At 47.3% G+C, this 20,028-nt stretch overlaps 1 protein-coding gene across 1 annotated transcript; it reads right to left on the reverse strand.

Moving 5' to 3' along the window:
- Window positions 1-14,487: 14,487 nt before the first annotated feature.
- On the reverse strand, window positions 14,488-19,444 carry LOC144602949 (uncharacterized). The gene is made up of 4 exons (XM_078416072.1): window positions 18,662-19,444; window positions 17,199-17,435; window positions 15,728-15,829; window positions 14,488-14,526 (listed from the first exon to the last, which is right to left on the reverse strand). The coding sequence occupies exons 1-4, from the start codon at window positions 19,442-19,444 to the stop codon at window positions 14,488-14,490; spliced, it is 1,161 nt and encodes a 386-aa protein (XP_078272198.1).
- Window positions 19,445-20,028: the final 584 nt, after the last annotated feature.

The following is a 20,028-nucleotide window of genomic DNA, read 5'->3' on the forward strand; positions in this document are numbered from 1 at the left end:
TGCAACTTATGTCGGCAGTGATAACACGGAAAATACGGATAAACATCGTACACATAACCAAGTGAAAGCGATTTCAAGAGCAGAATGAGCATTTATTCGCTAATTTGCATCCAAGGTGCAAAAACATGATTTCCTCATTACTCTCGTTTCATTAACTGAGCTATTTGTCAGAGTGTTTATTACACAATGCACCAGAACAACAGTGACCAAAGAAAATTAAGCTGGCATTTAATTTTGGCAAAGGTATTACATCAAACAGAAATTTGGTTAACTCGAGAGCGCACATACTGGGGAAGCATGATGGGGGAAAAGGGCCCGAGTGAAGCATAGGTTTACCATAGTATAAGAAAATAACTGCAGATGCTGGTACAAATCGAAGGTAGTTATTCACAAATTCCTGGAGTAACAGCAGGTCAGGCAGCATCTCAGGAGAGAAGGAATCGGTGACGTTTCAGGTCAAGACCCTTCTTAGGACTGATGTCAGGGGGGCGGGACAAAGGAAGGATATAGGTTGAGACAGGAAGATAGAGGGAGATCTGGGAAGGATGAAGGGAAGGGAGGGACAGAGGAACTATCTAAAGTTGGAGAAGTCGATGTTCATACCACTGGGCTGCAAATTGCCCAGGCGAAATATGAGGTGCTGTTCCTCCAATTTCCGGTGGGCCTCACTATGGCACTGGAGGAGGCCCATGACAGAAAGGTCAGACTGGGAATGGGAGGGGGAGTTGAAGTGCTCGGCCACCGGGAGATCAGGTTTGTCAATGCGGACCGAGCGCAGGTGTTGAGCGAAGCGATCGCCGAGCCTGCGCTTGGTTTCGCCGATGTAAATAAGTTGACATCTCGAGCAGCGGATGCAATAGATGAGGTTGGAGGAGGTGCAGGTGAACCTTTGTCTCACCTGGAAAGACTGTTTGTGTCCTTAGATGGAGTTGAGGGGGAAGGTAAACGGACAGGTGTTGCATCTAGTTCGGTTGCAGCGGAAAGTGCCCGGGGATGGGGTGGTTTGGGTAGGAAGGGACGAGTGGACCAGGGAGTTACGGAGGGAATGGTCTCTGCGGAATGCAGAGAGGCGACGGGATGGGAAGATATGGCGAGTGGTGGGGTCCCGTTTTAGGTGACGGAAATGTTGGCGGATGATTTGTCGGATCCGCTGGCTGGTGGGGTGGAAGGTGAGAACGAGGGGGATTCTGTCCTTGTTGCGAGTGGGGGAGGGGGAGCAAGAGCGGAACTGCGGGATGTAGAAGAGACTCCAGTGAGAGCCTCGTCTATAATGGAAGAGGGGAAGCCCCGTTTCCTGAAGAATGAGGACGTCTCTGACGCTCTAGTGTGAAACACCTCATCCCGGGCGCAGATGCGGCGTAGACGGAGAAATTGGGAGTAGGGGATTGACTTTTTGCAGGGAACCGGGTGGGAAGAAGTGTAGTCCAGATAGCTGTGTGAGTCAGTGGGTTTATAGTAAATGTCCGTCACTAGTCTGTCTCCTGTGATGGAGATGGTGAGGTCCAGAAATGGGAGGGAGATGTCGGAGATAGTCCAGGTATATTTAAGGGCAGGATGGAAATTGGAAGTGAAGTGTATGAAGTCAGTGAGTTCTGTATGGGTACAAGAGGTAGCACAAATGCAGTCGTCGATGTAGCGGAGGTAGAGTTCAGAGATGGGGACGGTGTTCGCCCGGAACAGGGATTGTTCGACGTTTACCACTTTCTCCCTGTTACCGGTGTCCTGCGATTGCTCCGCTGTCCACACAGGTTGATTGGCCTCTATAAATTGTCCATTTGTTTGGAGGGAGTGGAAAAAGAATGAAATAATATAGAAGTAGCGTGAAAGGAGATCGATAGTTGGCGTGGATTCGGTGGGTCGAAGACTTTGTCTCCTTGCTGTATCTCCAGAGTAGGATAAACTGAAACATTGTTTTTGAAAAGCTATTGTGCTAAATGCTTCTTCTTTCCAAAACTTACAAGACTGGGGATCGCAATTTTTTTGTACATGATTCTAATTGGTTCCATTGTCAAGGAACGTCCTGCTTATCTGTGAAAATGAAGCTGAATAGTTACCACTGATCTTGAAATAAACATTGGTTGAATATTAAGACTTTGTTGAAAGACAACTGAGCTTACAAATCGCTATTTCAAACGATTTACTCTGCTTTCCCAGACAAATTTAATGTAAGCGATTCAGGACGGGAATAGATGAACGATTATTCGTTTTGTTAAGGAAAGGGTTTATATGGGACAGGTATTCTCTCACTTGTCGGCGGGTTAATCACAATGTCCGGACTGCGGTTGAGAGGGAGGAGAGCAGTGCGTCGAGATGAGTGAGATCAGCTTGGGTCAGTGGTGTACAGAATTCAATATTATTGATGTCCCGGCAACAAACACCAGAGTGGGTAGAAGTCCCGCGGGATGAGGCCACGTGGAGGAGAAATATGAGAGCGCGACAAATGTCACTGGGAGGCGAAGCCCACTTTGCCATCGAGAATGGTCCGGCGACGGGGCGCCTTAAGAAGAGCTCTACATTATGGCGGAAGGAGGGGGGCGGGATCGCATTGACATGTGGGCGCAGGGGCAAATAGGTAAGGCTGCTGTTGAGGAGCGTTGGTTCTGCATCCGAAAGAGAAAGGTCAGTGGGGTGGTGAAAAGACGCCAAGGGGAGGGTTGTGGTCAACGGAGGAGGGTGATCGAGAAATCGAGGGTGAGGTGCTGTGGGGAGATCATGTGGACTGAGACAGGGGGGTGCGATGAAGTGTAGTGTAAAGGTGGTGCCATTACTGAGGTTCCCTGTTGGCAGTGGGAACAGCGCGACTCAGGAGATACAGCAGGAGAGTCAGTCCACGTGATGTTGTTGGGACCGGCAGCGTGGAACCTCCGAACGGAACAGAGGCTGGAACCGGGATGAGCTGATGCCTCCCGCCTGCTGGTGGCCGGGGCAGAATCAAGGAGCGGCTGTGTCAATGGCTGCGGGCGCGCCAGCAGACGGGTTGCAGATAAGGGTCGTCGGTGGCGTTGGCTGGCACGACATGGGAGCGGTGGAGAAAACCTTGCGGGCCGACGGAGCGACGACGTCAGTAGGCCCGGCCTAGAACCGAAGATGGGAAAGTTCGGCCTAGGACCGTCCCAGGTCGTGGTGGGGGCCGGTGGTGGCGACGGCTGCGGTGGTACCAGCCCCGGGGTGATATTAAATCGGTGTCATCCCACTTGCTCTGCCTGTCCTTAAACACAAGGGACGATTTAGAAATGGTAAGTAACCCTTTTCGGGATATAGGAGCAAACCGGGGCACCAGGCGCGACTACACACGGTGACAGGAAGAACCTGTAAACTATACACAGACAGCACTTGCTGCCATTATTGAACCTGAGGATCTGACGCTGTGAGGCAGCATCTCTACCAGCTGCTCCACTCTGACGCCCAATTTCCTCTTGAACTCCCTCAGGGCGAAATTGGGTCGATACAGGTCATCCTATCTCGATTGTAATTAGGTATAAGGTTTGGTCAAGTCAACCTTGATTCCAATTACGTCTTTAGCGCATAAATACTTTATGCAATATGCTGACAGAATGTACAGAATATACCAGTGGAGCCATTACTGAGCTTCCCTGTTGTAAATCGTGAGAGGGGTTTAGAAGGATGAGGGGAGACCTCTTTGATACTTACCGAATAGTGAAAGGCCTACATAGAGTGGATGTGGAGTGGCTATTTCCACGAGGGCAAAGCCTCAGAATTAAAGGACGTTCCTCCAGGTAGTGGATGAGGAGGAATTTATTTCAATAGAGGGTGGAGAATCTGTGGAATTCGTTGCCCCAGAAGACTGTGGAGGCGGCCAACGGATATTTTTAAGACATAGATAGACAGTTTTGATTAGTACAGGGGTCAGTGGTAATGGAGAGAAGGCAGACAAATGGGATTGGGAGGGAATGATAGGTCAGCCATGATTGAACGGCGGAGTAGACCTGATGTGTCAAATTGTATAATTCAGCTCGTATCACTGATGAAACATAGAAACATAAAAAATAGGCGCAGGAGGAGGCCATTCGGGCCTTCGAGCCAGCACCGCCATTCATTGAGATCATGGCTGATCATCCACAATCAGTAACCCGTGCCCAACCTCTCCCCATATCCCTTGATTCCACTATCCCCCAGAGCTCTATCCAACTCTTTCTTAAATTCATCCGTGATTTGGCCTCCACCGCCCTCTGTGGCAGAGAATTCCACAAATTCACAACTCTCTGGGTGAAAAAGTTGCTTCTCACCTCGGATTTAAATGGCTTCCCCTTTATTCCAAGACTGTGACCCTCGTTCTGGACTCCCCCAACATTGGGAACAATTTTCCTGCATGTAGCTTGTCCAGTCCTTTTATAATTTTATATTTCTCCATAAGATCCCCTCTCATCCTTCTAAACTCCAGTGAATACAAGCCTAGTCTTTTCAATCTTTCCTCATATGACAATCCCGATATGAGCCAACAGATCTGGCACGCTGATGGCCGGTTGTGAGGGAAGGAACGGTGGAGACAATGGCACCGGCCCGTCGGCGGACGGAGTGTGGGGGTAAGGTCGTCAGTGGCGTGGACAGGCATGGTTTGGGACCCACGGGTCAAAGCTGTGCGGTTAGATGGAGCTTCGCCGTCAGGAGGTTCGGCCTTGGATTGGCCTAGGGGGTAGTGGTGGCTGCCGGCGGCTGCAGCTTTGATGGTGCCGGCCTCGGAGTGTGTTTAGTTCTATGTTTGTCCACTTTATTGTCCAATCCCTACAAAATATGGACAATTTACAGACGCCCACGAAGCTACAAGACCCGTACAGCTTTATGATGTGGGTGGAAACCGGAGTGCACTGAGCAAGTACACGCCCGATCAGGGAGAATTTGTAAACTGTAAACCGACTGAGCTCAAGCTCAGAATCGAACCGGGATACCTTGCGTTGCGAGACAGCAACCGTACCAGATTTCTCAGGCTGAAACTGGCATTTTTTTGTCACTGCATCCAGATTGTAATCAAATATATAGATTGCTGAAATTCATCATGTTGAGCATCACCTCTGCTGCTCGCCAATACTGCCCATAACATGCTGACCAGAGGTACACACAGGACTTTACTGTGTGTGAAGTAGTTTCCGACCAGAACCGTCACCTCTCTATCGATAGACACAAAATGCTGAGTAACTCAGCGAAGCAGAGAGCTTCCCTGGAGAACATGGATGGGCGACTTTGCGGGTCGGAACCCTTCCTTCGTCTGAAAAAGGGTTGCAACCCGAAACTTCGCCTATCCATGTTCTGCAATGATGCTGCCTCAACCGCTGATTTACTTCAGCGTTTTGTCTCGACATTCGGTATAAACCAGCACCAGCAGTTCCTTGTTATTACGTCACCCATCTCTGTCCCCGAGAGATGCTGCCTGACCTGCTGTGTTTCTCCAGCACTTTGTGTCTTCTTTGGTAAACTGGTACCGAGGGGTCGTTGGGTTAAATACAGAAATTTATCCGGTGCTAATCTAGTTTTATATCCAATTCTACCACGATATCTGTGTTTATAACTTCTGAGCTGTGCAAACAAATTGTTGTAGTTAACACACAATGCCATATTTGTGCGATGAACCACATATCTGCCTGTAGATGATGCACCTGCAGACTCCTCCTTCCGATCCTGTTCTCTGATGCTGTGTGGATTCCTCATGTTCTCCCCGCCACCGCGGGGAATTCCCTCGGGGACACCACTTACTGTCCACGCCCCAAAGACGTAAATAGTTTACAGGGCAAATGGCTTCTATAATACTGCTCTGGTGCATCTGGGCTGCATGTTCAATAGTGTGCATTTGGGTGGTTTTTAGGGAATAAAGTAAATGGGCGTGCGGAGGGGAAAAGGACTGCAAGCTTTACCCTGACGGTCGGTATTGACGCTGTGGTGCAAATAATATATCTGAGAGTCAGGTGCAATGATATAACGTAGAAGGCAACGTAACTGAGAAACGAATTTTCACTTTGAACACATATCACAAATAACACTTTATTGAATTGGAAATAAAAAAGAATGGGCTCTTAATCACTTTTTTAAATTCCTCCCTGAATTTCTTCTGAGACACCCCATAAATAAACGTATTGGTGCAAGCACTCAGAGACCTTAGCATATATCCCGACAGTTCCGCAATGGTAAATGGGTCGTTGTTATCTGTTGTAGAAAAATTCACGTCGAGAAAGTGTACACTCAAGATGCACACGAGGTTTACCATCCACAGTAGGACGAAGTTACCGGATATGGCCAGCAATAGAATGATGGACTTCCTTCTGTTCTCCACCTCTTGATCCGTTCCGCCCTCGTCCTTCGAGTTCCCTCGGAGACCGCTCCTCACTCTGTTGGCGTGTATGATGTACGTCATTGTCAGGGCATTCAGGAGCATGATCAGTAAAATTGGTACAAATGGGGTTAATATTGTATCGATGGTCAAAAGTGCTGCCCATAACCGTGAGGTGTAGAAGTCTGGATTTATGACACAGGACCAGCCCACGTTGTCAATTATTTCTCGAGGTACGTAGACAAAATATAGAGCTATATTTTCAATAATACAGAAGATACATGTCAGTGATATCACCAAAGCCGCTGTTCTCCCGGTGCAATATTTTGTTCGTAACTTCTGAGTACATATAGTGACAAATCGATCGAAGGTGAAGGTCACCGTTAACCACACAGAGCAGTCGATGCAAATATAACTAAAGAATATATTCAGTTTACAAATTTGAGTTATGTTGAGGAATGAATAATGAAAATAGCCATCTGTAATCTCAGAGAGAATTACCTCCAAGATCAGAACCATTAAATCAGCTACGGCCATGGATACCAGATAGCGGGAGATACACTTGGAGAGTCCACACTTTCCCCGGGAGAGAATTACGATTGCCATCAGGTTAGCTGTAGGAAAGACGAAATTAAAATCACCAACATTCACTATTCCAGAAGAACTTCAGTTTGACAGTTCTGCGAAAGTAAATGTAGTATATGAGACTGCCACCTACCCCTTTTACTCGTGTCGCCCACACATCTCTGATTCTGGGAAGGACATCTGTAAGATGGACTTCGCAAACTAATAGCAAATACAATGCAGTGGCCAAGGCCATGGCTGGATTTACAGAGTCGCGGCCGATCGCAGAACGATTATTAAGATGTCGGACGGGTATAGTGGATATATATTAATCGTGAATTCCATTCGCCTGTTCACAGGGGAATGTGGAGAGTAAAGAGCCTCGGCCGATTTGCTCTTCACAGTCCAACGTCAAACGTTATGTTATAACCTTCCATATGCAGACAGAGCGCAGCACCAAATTTAAAACAAGAACAGTTGACAAGTGTTGCGTGCAAACATAAATCGCATCAAGATGTCCGCGGCGAGGCGTGGCCAGGCTCGCATTGCTCACTAGTAGTTGCAGATTGAATTCGCGATGCACATATGAATGCAAATACTACATCCAATTCACCCCTCTGCTAAACTATATTTCCTAACGCATTTGCGTAAAAAGGTGTCCTCATTTTTCGCCCCTTTCCTTCAAGGCGAATTGATAGCAGGCGCACTGCTGCCTGGCAGCTAAGCGACCTCTGATCGATACTAGTCGCTGGGCGGCGCGGACTTGATGGGCCGAAAAGGCCTGTTTCCGCGCTGTATATATATGATATATGATATATGATAGTCACTGGTGCTGTTGGCACCTTCTCCCTGTGCTGGCTTGGTGGATTAGACAATAGACAATACACAATAGCTGCAGGAGTAGGCCATTCGGCCCTCCGAGTCAGCGCCGCCATTCAATGTGATCATGGCTGATCATTCACAATCAGTGTCCCGTGTAATCAGATTGATTGATTGATACATCATGGTAACAGGTGCCCGGCACACCGAGTCGATCAACTATCACACTGGTTCTATGTTATCCAACATTCGCATCCAGTCCCAGCATACTAGGAGCTAATTATAGAATCCAGTTCGCCTACAATCCAGCACGGGTTGTGAGAGGAATGTAGAGCGCCCGTAACTTTGGGATGAGGATGGAGCCAGAGCTGACAGTTGAATCACCGCAATCAGCCGAGATCACGTGCAAATTCTACACATGATCCCAGGTCAGGAGCAAACCGGATCTCTGTCGTTGAAAGGCAGCAGCTCTCCGAGCTCCGCTGATATGAGGCACAGTTCTACTTGCGATACACTGCTGGCTGGTCGGTTACCTGTCCCAATAAGTTGTCCTTACTGCTTCGGCCCATGGCAAACACTTTGGGTAAATTGGAAAGAGCATGTCAACGGAAAATCAGCCGGTGTATCCGATTGCAGTTGGTCGTGACACAGGCCAGATTGTCCTGAACCTGCCGCCCTCCCTATCACAGGGTCAGCATTCACTGCATTCGCTATAAGTCCACTTCGATTTGGCGATGAAGAATAATTACCGTCCTGTGTTTTTCACAGCGCTAATGGAGTCAGAAGCGTCCGCACCAGCAACAGATTGGTATCGTACATGTGTGAGTATCTGTTAATTCAGTGTGCGACGGACGGAACCGATAAATATAAGCCGCACAATGCTGGATCAGTAACTCATGCAATAATTAATAACACAGACTTTTTAAACAGTAAAGACGAGAGAGCGAAACTTGGGTACAGAATAATAAAGGACTTACCAGGAATACCAACAATGACAAGGATAGGGTAGAAAATGTTCTCTACCTGTTTGAGTACCGGCAGGTCCATACCCAGAGACAATCGTCGTTTACTGCCAGTGGTATGACAGTTCGCTTGCTTTTAAAGATAGCAGCATATTCTCCAGATAAATCATATGACCACTAATCAAGGCAAATTAATTGGGATTAGTGCCAGTCAGTTAAACAAACAGTTACCCTCATTACGTCAGTTACTGCTAATTATGTTATTGCGCAATAACTGCCAGCATTGTTCTGGAAAATAGATATTATGATATTCTATTACAGAAAATAGGGAGAATTATAAGTAAGAACATATGTTTATGAGTCTATTCGCATTCTCTACTTCCTGCGGCAAAGCAATGTTGAATTATCCCCCCATATCCATGTGCCTATCTCAAAGCTTCTTGCACGTGACTCTAACATCTGCTCTCACCACCATCGCTAACAGCCCGTTCCTGACACTCCACGATTGAATAGCGTAGACATGATGGGCCGAATGGCCTAATTCTGCGCCTTTCACATGATCTTATGATCTTATGCTCCAACAAATGTATTTATAATTGATTTGGGATTTCACTTAACCTTAACCTCAATGCAGACTTATGTAACCATTTTTGTGGCTGCCGATATATTTTATGTTTCCCTGTACACCTTCCAAACTCTTGAAATTGACAAAGGGGTCCAATGCAGATGGGCGAAACGTTTGGCATATATGTATCTGAAGGGCTCTATTCTGTGCTGCACAATGCTTTGACTCAATGTTTCCCTAATTGTACCCCCATTCAGACTTTGCCTGGCATCAAGTTTGATCACACCACCATCCCACTCCACCTACCTCTATCAACAAGGCAACGAAACTACTCACGTATGGTAATCAACTCAGAAGATGTTTTCACAGTGAATCACATCACATCGGCACTCGGGATGGTGGGAGGGATAGTCCTCAGGAATTTGGAGGCAAAGTGGACGTTGGTGTTTAAGGAAGATAAATGGACTAATACTGCTCAGATGCAGGAGGCGGCCCGGATGCAGTCGTAGATGAGGATGTGAACGAGTTGGAGGCTTGGGCCATTGCACACGCGGATCAACGACCATTCGACGTACACGACAAAAATCCATGCATGTGTCCATTCGACTGCACGTGGCTTTATCTTTAACTTGGTGAATGTGAGAGGAGTCTAAAGAGAAGTTGTTCCGGGCGAGGAGATAATGCGCCAGCGGAGGAGAGTGTGAGTAAAGGGACATTGAATGTGTCTCTGCTCGAGGAAGAATCTGAGTTCCTTGAACGGAGGTGAAATGGAATTGGACGCCCATGGTGAAAATGAAGCAATGGGGGCCTAGATACTTAATGTTTGTTAAAGAGATGAAGGCCGTGTGAGTTGTGGTTCACGGAGGTGTGAAGCGACACAAGACGAGGGATGAAATGGAATCGCCGTAGGTGGAGAACGGTTCAACGGGGTAGGAGAAGGCAGTGACAATGGGTCTGTCAGGGCAGTCCGCTTTGTGGATTTTGGGAACGCGATAGATGTGGGCAACGTGGGGCTGAGGAACGATGAGGGCAGAGGTTGTGGAGGGGAGATCGCGGGAGGCGGTGCGATCAGAAACTGAATGGGACATGATACCCTGGAGTTCGTCTGTGGGGTCATGGTCGACGAGTAAGTATGAGGAGATGTCCGAGATCTGATGGCTTACCTCAACTGGGTAGAGGTCAGCCCGCCTGATTACAGTGGCATCTCCCTTGGTGGTGGGTTTTATAACAATGTCGGGATTGTTGCTGAGAAAGAGTGGGCCTGTGCGTTCAGAAGGGGTGAGATCCATAAGTGGAGTAGAGAATTCAAGACGGTTGATGTGTCGGCAGTTGGAAATAAAAAGTTCCGGATAAGGAACACAGGATTTCACTGTTCAGGCTCAAAACGTGATACGGTCATGATACAGTAGGGGATACATTGAATGGGCGCGCAGAGGGGAAAGAGGCTGCAAGGATTAACTTGACAGTCGGCATTGACTCGATGGTGCGAATGGTGTCTCGGAAAGTGAGATGCAATAATATAACATAGAAGACAACGTAATTTCGAAAGAAATTCTCAGTTTTCATCGAGTCATTGAATTGGAAAAGAATACGAATGGGCTCTTAATTACATTTTTTAGTTCCTCCCTGAATTTATTCTGGGACACCCCATAAATAAACGTGTTGGTGCAGGCACTCAGAGCTCTCAGCATATATCCGGACAGAGTTCATCCAAACGGGAGTAAATCTTATGTCGGTATTGTCTGACCGACAAATCAATATCCTCGCCATGTCCCCCGTAAACCCCTCCCGTGCCTCCTACAATAACCTTGCAGATCTCACATTAGGTCCTGGTGATTTATGCACCTTATTGCTCTTCAGTAGCCTCAGCACCACCTCTTTCTCGATCTCAAACTGCTTCCGCATATTTGGATTCTTCACACTGATCTCGCTGTCCTCCAAATCCTTCTGCTCCGTGAGTATGGATGCAAATTGGTCGTTTAGCACATCACCTACATCCTCCCACTCCGCATAGATACCATCACTTTTCCCTGTAGTCCTACTTCCTCCCAGGCCACCCATTCATTTTTAACATTGTTTAAGAAACGTTGAAGGTTTTCTTAATCCGATTCGCCAATGATATTTCATGGTCCATTTTGGCTGTTGTAATCGCCCGATTGAGTACTTTATATTGGATACTCTTGCACACTTTATATTCCTCATAAACCCCGCCAGATGCCATCTTCTTGAACATAACAAGCGCTCCCGTTTTCTTCCCGACCACGTTTAACCCTCCTTGGCTATTCACGATTCCCTTAACATGACGTCCTTACCCCTCCCTCCCTCCCTACTAGAACATGCGGATCCTCCATTTGATCAGCTGGCCTTTAAACGAGTCCCACGTGTCTGCTGTGGACGTACCCAATAACAACTGCTCCAAATATACCCTCCCTTGCTCCTGCCTAATGACCTTGTAAACTACTTTGACCCCCTTCATGCATACCTATCCCTATTATGAACAATCTTAAAACGTTTAGAGTTTTGAACACTACCTTCAAAATGCTCTTTTACCGCAACACCTTACCTGGCCAGACATGTTTTCCAATACATGATCCAATATGGTCCCTTCGCGTCGGACTATCCACATACCTTTTAGGGAAATCTTCTTGGATACAGTTAATAAATTACACGCGTCTAATCCTCTTGCATTAAGTTACTGTCAGTATTGGGGAAATTAACCTCACGCACTACAACTACACTGTGCTTCTTCTATCCTTGCATAATCGATATACATATCTCATCCTCTATCACCCACTGCTTACAATTTAATCTCAGCAGAGAGATGGCACCATTCTTATTTTTTAAACGCAATCCTGAATACCTCAGTTGACGTGCCCTCCTCTATGTCATCTTCAAATACCGCCATAACATCCTCCCTGATTTGTGAAGCAATCAGCAATCAAACAATATTATATTCCCCTGCTAATGAAGGCAAGCATCGCAAAAGCCTTCTTGTTCAACGTATGCTTTCCAGTTTCGGAGATCCTAGACCTATACATCAATTATTTCCTGATGCGCAATTAGCTATGGGGGAACACAATTCATTATAGAACATAGAACACAGAAAGGTCCAGTACAGGTACAGCCCCTTCGATCATACCTGCCTGTGCCGAACATGATGGGAAACTAAACTGATCTCATGTTTCTGCACGAGATCCATACCTCTCCATTCCATGCATACCCACATGCTAAACCAAAAGTCTCTTCAATGCCACGATGGCGTCTGTCTCCACCTCCACCTCTGGTAGCGCGTCCCGGGCATCCACCACTCTCGGGGCTATTGCGACATGTATTTTTTTAGTGTATGTCCGGTTCCATGTGAAGACGATCGGTGCAGTCACCCTTATTGCTTTTATACATGTTCGGTACATGAGCCCAGTTGGATATGATCAATACGTCTACAGATATCTCCAAAGGTTGGTGGTAATGTTAACAGTGAGGAAGATTATTAGCTACAGGTGATTGTGTGGTGATAATTGTGAGGTGGTGACGTTTTGAATAATAAGGATGGGGCGTAGACAATTTGTAATTTTGCGTATAGTTATGATAGTTACATTTTATGAACTATGGACAGACATTTGAGAGGGTGCAGGCGAGGTTTCCCAAGATGCTGCCTGCATCAGTGGTTATCAGCCATAAGATGTTTGAGAGAGTTTGCTGTTTAAACTCTACCCTGACTTGCGCTTTCAACTCTGGCCCAGTTACCTTGTTACTGACAGATCAGAACGGCAGAGACACAAAGACGTCTCAATGAACAGTGGTGAGTTTCTCAACCAAGTCCCTTTATTCGTTTATTCAAAGCCTCAACAGTTAGTCAAATACCCGTCAGTTAGTCAGTGTGTTCCTCGCGGAGGGAGAGGGGATGGCCGCGCCTGTGTGCCGTTGCCTGTTACCGCTCCTGTTTGCCCTGGTTCTGTTTGTGCCTCTGTGCTTGCATGATGTGCAAGCCACTATGGTCTACGAGCGTCAAACGCTACCGAATATTCGAGCCTCTGTCATGGACTTCTGCACCCGGGGTCCCGGACAAAGTGTCTATCACCGCTCTCTATTTCCCCAACTACTTGAAGGTGTATGGGCCCAGCCCTGCGTCTATCGCCGTAGGAAACGTGCTAGGAGGCGGAGTAAACGCGCGGGTGCCTCCGCGAAACGGAAAAATCTCGCCCGCTCTTGCTCAACACCGGCCTACCTATTTCAGCTCTGCGAATGTGGATCCGGTCGGCCGTGTCGTTCCATCCATCGGCGCTCCCTCGAGATCAGGTACGCCTTTGTCCGACCGATTATCCCGGACACGCACCTGGACACCGGACCGCTGGCCCGCGGGCTCCCAGCCAAGCTATCTGTGAAGCGCAGCGGCGTAGTTTCCCTGAACCTCCGCCCCCTGGCGTGGGAGCCGTTACCGAATTACAACGTTCCTGCTATCCCCGTCAAAGTGGCTCTGATCAACGCGCATCCTTATCCAATAAGACTTTTAGCCTCAATGACTTTTTCACCGCCCGTGTTGGACCTTACTGCTGACAGAAACCTGGCTTAACTCTGGTGAGCTTGCTCCACTTGTTGAACTCTGTCCTGATGACTGTAACATTTTAGCTCGCCGGGCGCACTCTTTTAAAGTATTTAGAAAACAATTTAACTGCCGCCTACTGAACTCTGATCATTTTTCCAGTTTCAAGGTGCAATTAATTAAAGTAGGCCTGGTGTATCCACTCTTAATTGTTCTTGTGTACCGGCCTGCAAAAACGCATAAAGACTTTATCACTCCATTTGCTGATCTCATCCCCAACCCTATGCCCAACTTTGATCGTGTCCTGATTCTTGGTGATTTTAATATTCATGTTTGCTGTCCTGCTAAGCTTCTTGTAAGTGAATTTATACATCTGGTTGAGTCTTTCAATCTGACTCTCCTTACCACGAGTCCTACTCACAAGCAAGTCCATACTCTCGACCTAGTGTAATCGTCTGGTTTTCCGATCTACAATATGGATATAATTGATGCGTGTCTGTCAGATCATAGTGCTGTTATATTTGATGCATCTCTGTCATTTTCTCTCACCAATTCTCATCTCCCTGTTCGTTGCTCTCGGTACACTAACTGTTCAACTGCTAATAAGTTCTCTGAGGCTCTCATAGCTGCTCTCAATACCTGTACTATAGAGGTTTCTCCCCGCACATCAACACTGAGGAGCTTACTTCTTTATTTAATACCACTTGCTCTTCCATTTTGAATTATGTTGCTTCCCTTTAAGAGAAAAAGGTTAAGCCTAAAGGTCGGCCTTGGCTTCATGACGCCCACTAGAGCCCTAAGAATGGAGTGCAGAAAATTAGAACGGGGGGGTGGAAATGTGATAAGCTTCAATTTTCCTTTGAAATTTTGAGAAACAATCTTCACAAATATCCTACAGCTGAATGGGAGCAAGTCTGAAGTCATCCTAATCCCCCCCCCCCCGACTCAATCAAAGTGATAGCCAACAGCCTTGGTAACCTATCCACCCTCGTTAAACCTCATGTAAAACACCTTGGTGTGATATTTGATTTCGCCTTTAAGTTTGACAAGCAAGTAAATTCAATGGTAAAAGCCAGTTTCTTCCAGCTTCGCACCATAGCTAAAATCAAACTGTTCCTTTCTGTAGAATATCATCCACGCCTTTATATCCACTCGCTTGGACTACTGCAATTCCCTGTATGCAGGGATCAGTCAGATATCCCTGTCCCGCCTGCAATTGGTCCAGAACGTCGCAGCAATGCTCCTTACAGGTACCCGAAAGAGGGACCATATTATCCCTATTCTGGCCTCTCTCCACTGGCTGCCAGTACGGTTCAGAATCGATTTCAAGATTTTCTTATTTGTCTATAAAGCCCTAAACTGGCTTCACCCCCCCCCCCCCCCCATATCAAAAACCTTTTAACCCCTTACTCTACCTCCAGGTCTCTCACGTCGGCTGACTTGGGGCTACTGGCTGTCCCGCGGTCTAGGCTTAAGTTCAGGGGTGACCGCGCTTTTGCGGTTGCAGCTCCGAGACTGTGGAACAGCATCCCCCTCCCTATCAGATCTGCCCCGTCCATCGGCTCTTTTAAGTCCAGGATCAAAACAAACTTCTCTTCTTTAACGTTTTGAAGCCTTCTGAAGGGGCTGATTTTTGTTTTGTGCTGCTCCCTTTCAACGGTGTTTTTTTGTGCCTGTGTGCTGTGATGTCTGTTTCTTATTGTACCCGCTCTGATGTACCCGCTCTGATGTACAGCACTTTGGTCAACGTGGGTTGTTTTTATATGTGCTTTTATAAATAAATTTGACTTGACGACTTGATTGATAGCACAAAGCTTAAATACAGATTTTATTTTTTGATATTATGGATTAGTATCAAATTATCATTGTAGTCTTCCTTCCTTGTACCACCCCCCCCCCCCCCCCCCCACCCAGAAATATTTCCAATCTTTGCCCGAGTTATCGTTATTCCTCCAAAATAACTGCGTGCATGTTTCCTTGCCAATTCTGCATCCAACTTTCGAGGTCTTTATCACGCGGAAACCAGAGCTTAGATCTGTTAACGAGGGAGCTAGAAAGCACATCAACTGCACCGTCACCATCAATATCTCTTCGTACCTCTTTCAAAAATACAATCAAGTTATTTAAACAAAACGTTATCCTAGAAAGTATGCTGTCCATGTCCTACTATGTCCTAGTTTTCCAAGTTTGGATGTAGCGGAGCAAATAGGTGGTGGATGGCGCCAATGTACCCGTGGAAAAAGGACTGTTCTAAACAACGAACATAAAGGCAGGCAAAAGTGAGACCCAATCGAGTGCATATAGTTAGACCTTTAACGGAGACAATGGGAGGAGTCAAAAGTGAAGTTGTTCAGGGCGAGGACCAATTACACCAGCGGAAGAGCATGCTGGTAGGGGGATATGGAAAGGATCTCTCTTCGAGGAAGGATCGGCGAGCCTTGAGACCTCGTGGAGCATGAAGATGTAGATGCACTAGACGACTATTGTGAAGGTGGCGCAATGGAGGTCGAGAAACGGAAAATTATTGAAGAGATGAAGGACGTGTGAAGCGTCTCGGAAGGAAGTCGGAATGGAACGAACAAGGAAGAATAGGTCGGAATGAAAGAATGTGGAGATATGTTCAGCCGGGCGAACAGTCAAGAGTCAGGAGGGAGAGACAATATGTCTGACAGGCTAGTCCACATTGTGGATCTTGGGGAGGATATAGAAAGGGCTGTGCTGGGCTGGGATACCAGGTCGGATGCTCTGGAGCGGAGATCGCTAGATGCGATTAGAAGAGAAACAGTCTGAGAGATGTTGGCCTCGCGTTCGGCTGTATGGACACGGTCGAGGGGCAGGTACGAGGAGAGGCCCGGGCGCTAATACCTGGTGTACACACGATAGATGTCATTCCGCCAGATTACAAACACATCTCACTTGTCGGCGAGTTAATCACAATGTCCGGACTACGGTTGAGAGGAAGGAGAGCAGTGCGTTGACACGAGTGACATCAGCTTGGGCCAGCGGTGTAGAGAATTCAATCTTATTGATGTCGCGGCGGCAGTTCTAAATAACAAACACCGAGTGGGTAGAAGGCCCGCGGGATGAGGCCAAATGGAGGAGAAATGTCAGAGCGGGTAAGATGTGGCGTCACTGGGAGGCGAGGACCGCTCTGCCATAGAGAATGTTCCGGCGTCGGGGTGCGCTAAAAACAACTTTACATCATGGCGGGAAGAGGGTGGCGGGAAGAGGGTGGCGGGGTCTCATTGACATGTGGGCGCAGGGGTAAAAAGTTAAAGCTTCTGTTGAGGAGCGAAGGTTCTGCATCCGAAAGAGAGTGGTCAGTGGGATGGTGAAAAGACGCCAACGGGAGGGTTGTGGTCAGCGGAGGAGGGGGACCGAGGGATCGAGGGTGAGGTGCTGTGGGGTGATAATGGGGGCTGACACAGGGGGGTGCGATGAAGTGTAGTGTGAAGTTGCTGCCTTTACTGAGGTTCCCTGTTGGCCGTGGGAACAGCGCGACTCAGGAGATTCAGCAGGAGAGTCAGTCCACGTGATGTTGTTGGGACCGCCAGTGTGGAACCTCCGAAGGAAACAGAGGCTGGAACCGGGATGAGCCGATGCCTCCCGCCTGCTGGTGGCCGGGGCAGAGTCAAGGAGCGGCTGTGTCAATGGCTGCGGGCGCGCCAGCAGACGGATTGCAGATAAGGGTCGTCGTTGCGTTGGCTGGCACGAAATGGGAGCAGTGGAGAAAACCGTGCGGGCCGGCGCTGCGTCGACGTCAGTAGCCCCGGCCTGGAACCGACCGTGGTGGTGGTGTAGATGGGGAATTTCGGCCTAGGAGCGTCCCAGGTCGTGGTGGGGCCGGTGGCGGCGACGGCTTCGGTGGTACCGGCCCCGGGGTGATATTAAATCGGTGTTATCCCACTTGCTCGCCCATTCGTTAAATACAAGGGGCAATTTAGAAATGCCAATTAACCTTGTTCGGGATATAGGAGGAAACCGGGGCACCAAGCGCGATCACACACGGTGAGAGGAAGAACCTGTAAACTATACACAGACAGCACTCGCTGCCATAATCGAACCTGAGCCTGTGAGGCAGCAGCTCTACCAGCTGCTCCACCCTGCAGCCCAATTTCACCTTGAACTTCCTCATGGCGAATCGTCGTGGCTGAATCGTCGCCTATCCATGTCCTCCAGCGATGCTGCGTGACCCGATGATTTGCTTCAGCAATTTGTATCTACCTCCGGTATAATCGAGGACATGAAGATCCTTGTTATTACATTAGTCATCTGCGGTCCCCTGAGATGCTTCCTGACGTACTGATTTGGTCCACTACATGTGTCTTTAAAAAACGGTGTCTACACGTCCTTGATTTAAGTTACAGACAGTAATTAATCCGTTGCTAAACTAGTTTTATATGTAGTTCTCGCAAGAGGTCTATTTGTATCATTGCTACGTAGTGTAAACAGAGTATTGTACTTAACACCCAGTGCCATCATTGTGTTCTCAACGACTGTAGATGATGTCTCTGCAGACTCCTGGCTCTGTTCTCGGATGCTGTGTGGATTTCGCATGGATCCTCCGGCTTCCGCGGGGATTTAACTCACGGGCACCAGATGCCGTCCACGGCCCAAAGACGCAATCGGTTGAAGGGGTAAAATGGCTCCATGATATGGTCATGATGCAGATGGGTTGCCGGTGCGTTTGGTGGGCATTTGAGTGGCATGTAATTGGGATAAATTGAATAGACGTGCAGAGGGGAATGTTGCTGCATGGGGATTACCCTGACAGTCGGGATTGACTCGATGGTGCGAATGACATTACGGAAGGTTAGGTGCAATAATGTAATAAATGAGACAACGTAATCTCGAAATAAATTTTCAGTTTCACCGGGACATTAAAAACACTTAATTGAATTGGAAAAGAAAAAGAAAGGGCGCCAAATCACATTTTTAAATTCCTCCCTGAATTTTTTCTGGGACACCCCATAAATAAACGTGTTGGTGCAGGAACTCAGAGCCCTCAGCATATATCCGGACTGTTCTGCAATGGTAAATGGTTTGTTGTAATCTGACCCTAAAAGCTGAACGTCCAGGAAGTTTACACTCATGAAACACACGAAGGTCACCATCCAAAGTAATACGAAGCTACCGGATATGGCCAGCAATAGAATGATTGACTTCCTTCTGTTTTCCACCTCTTGATCTGCGCCGCTCTCGGCCTTGTTGTTCCCTCGGAGACGGCTCCTCACTCTATTAGCGTGAATAATGTGATTGATTGTCAGTGCGTTGAGGAGAATAATCAGCAAAATTGGTACAACTGGGGTTAAAATGGTTTCGATCAGCGAAAGTGCTGCCCATAACGGTGTGGTGTAGATGTCGGATGAAACCCAACAGTACCAAGCCACGTTATCACGAATGTATAGAGGAACGAGGGAAATATATACTGGAATATTTTGAGTAATAATCAACATACACGTCACTGCTATTACCAACCCCGCAGTTTTCTCAGTGCAATATTTTGCTCGTAAATTCTGATTACAAATAGTGACAAATCGATCGAAGGTGAAAGTCACCATCAGCCACACAGAGCAATCAATGAAAATACAATTCAAGAAAACACGCAGCTTGCAAATGTGAGATAAGTTGAGAAATGAATACGGAAAATAGGCACATGTCATCTCGGAGAGAATTACCTCGAAGATCAGAACCATTAAATCAGCTACGGCCATAGACACCAGATAGCGAGTGATACATTTGGAGAGACCACACTTTCTCCTGGATAGAACGATGACTGCCAACAGGTTAGCTGGAAAAAAGACCACATTAAAAATTAAATCATTAATTGTTCCAATAGAACATTCGTTTGACAATTCTTCGTACGACAGTGAGTGGATTATTGGTTTCTGTATCTCGCATCGAGATGCTCGACACAGATGTCTACGGTAAGAGGACTGGTCACCCTTACATTCCTCGTTGTCACTCGCAGATAGATTTGGTGATCCGCATGTGAAAGCAAATATTGTATCCAATAGGTATGGAAGTGTGAAAACGCACAGCACCAGATTCAGGAATATTTTCCCCCCGGCTGTTATCGGGCAACTGATTCACCCTACCACAACCAGAGAGCAGTCCTGAACTACTACATACACCTTTGGTGACCTCGGACTATCCTTGACCGGACTTTGGTGGCTTTACCTTTCACTAAATGCATTTCCCCTATTATGTATCTTTACACTGCAAAAGGCTCGATTGTAATCATGTATTGCCTTTCCGCCGACTGGATAGCACGCAACAAAAGCTTTTCACTGTACTT

This window comes from Rhinoraja longicauda, chromosome 19 (genome assembly GCF_053455715.1).
Source record: "Rhinoraja longicauda isolate Sanriku21f chromosome 19, sRhiLon1.1, whole genome shotgun sequence".
Lineage (NCBI taxonomy): Eukaryota > Metazoa > Chordata > Chondrichthyes > Rajiformes > Arhynchobatidae > Rhinoraja > Rhinoraja longicauda.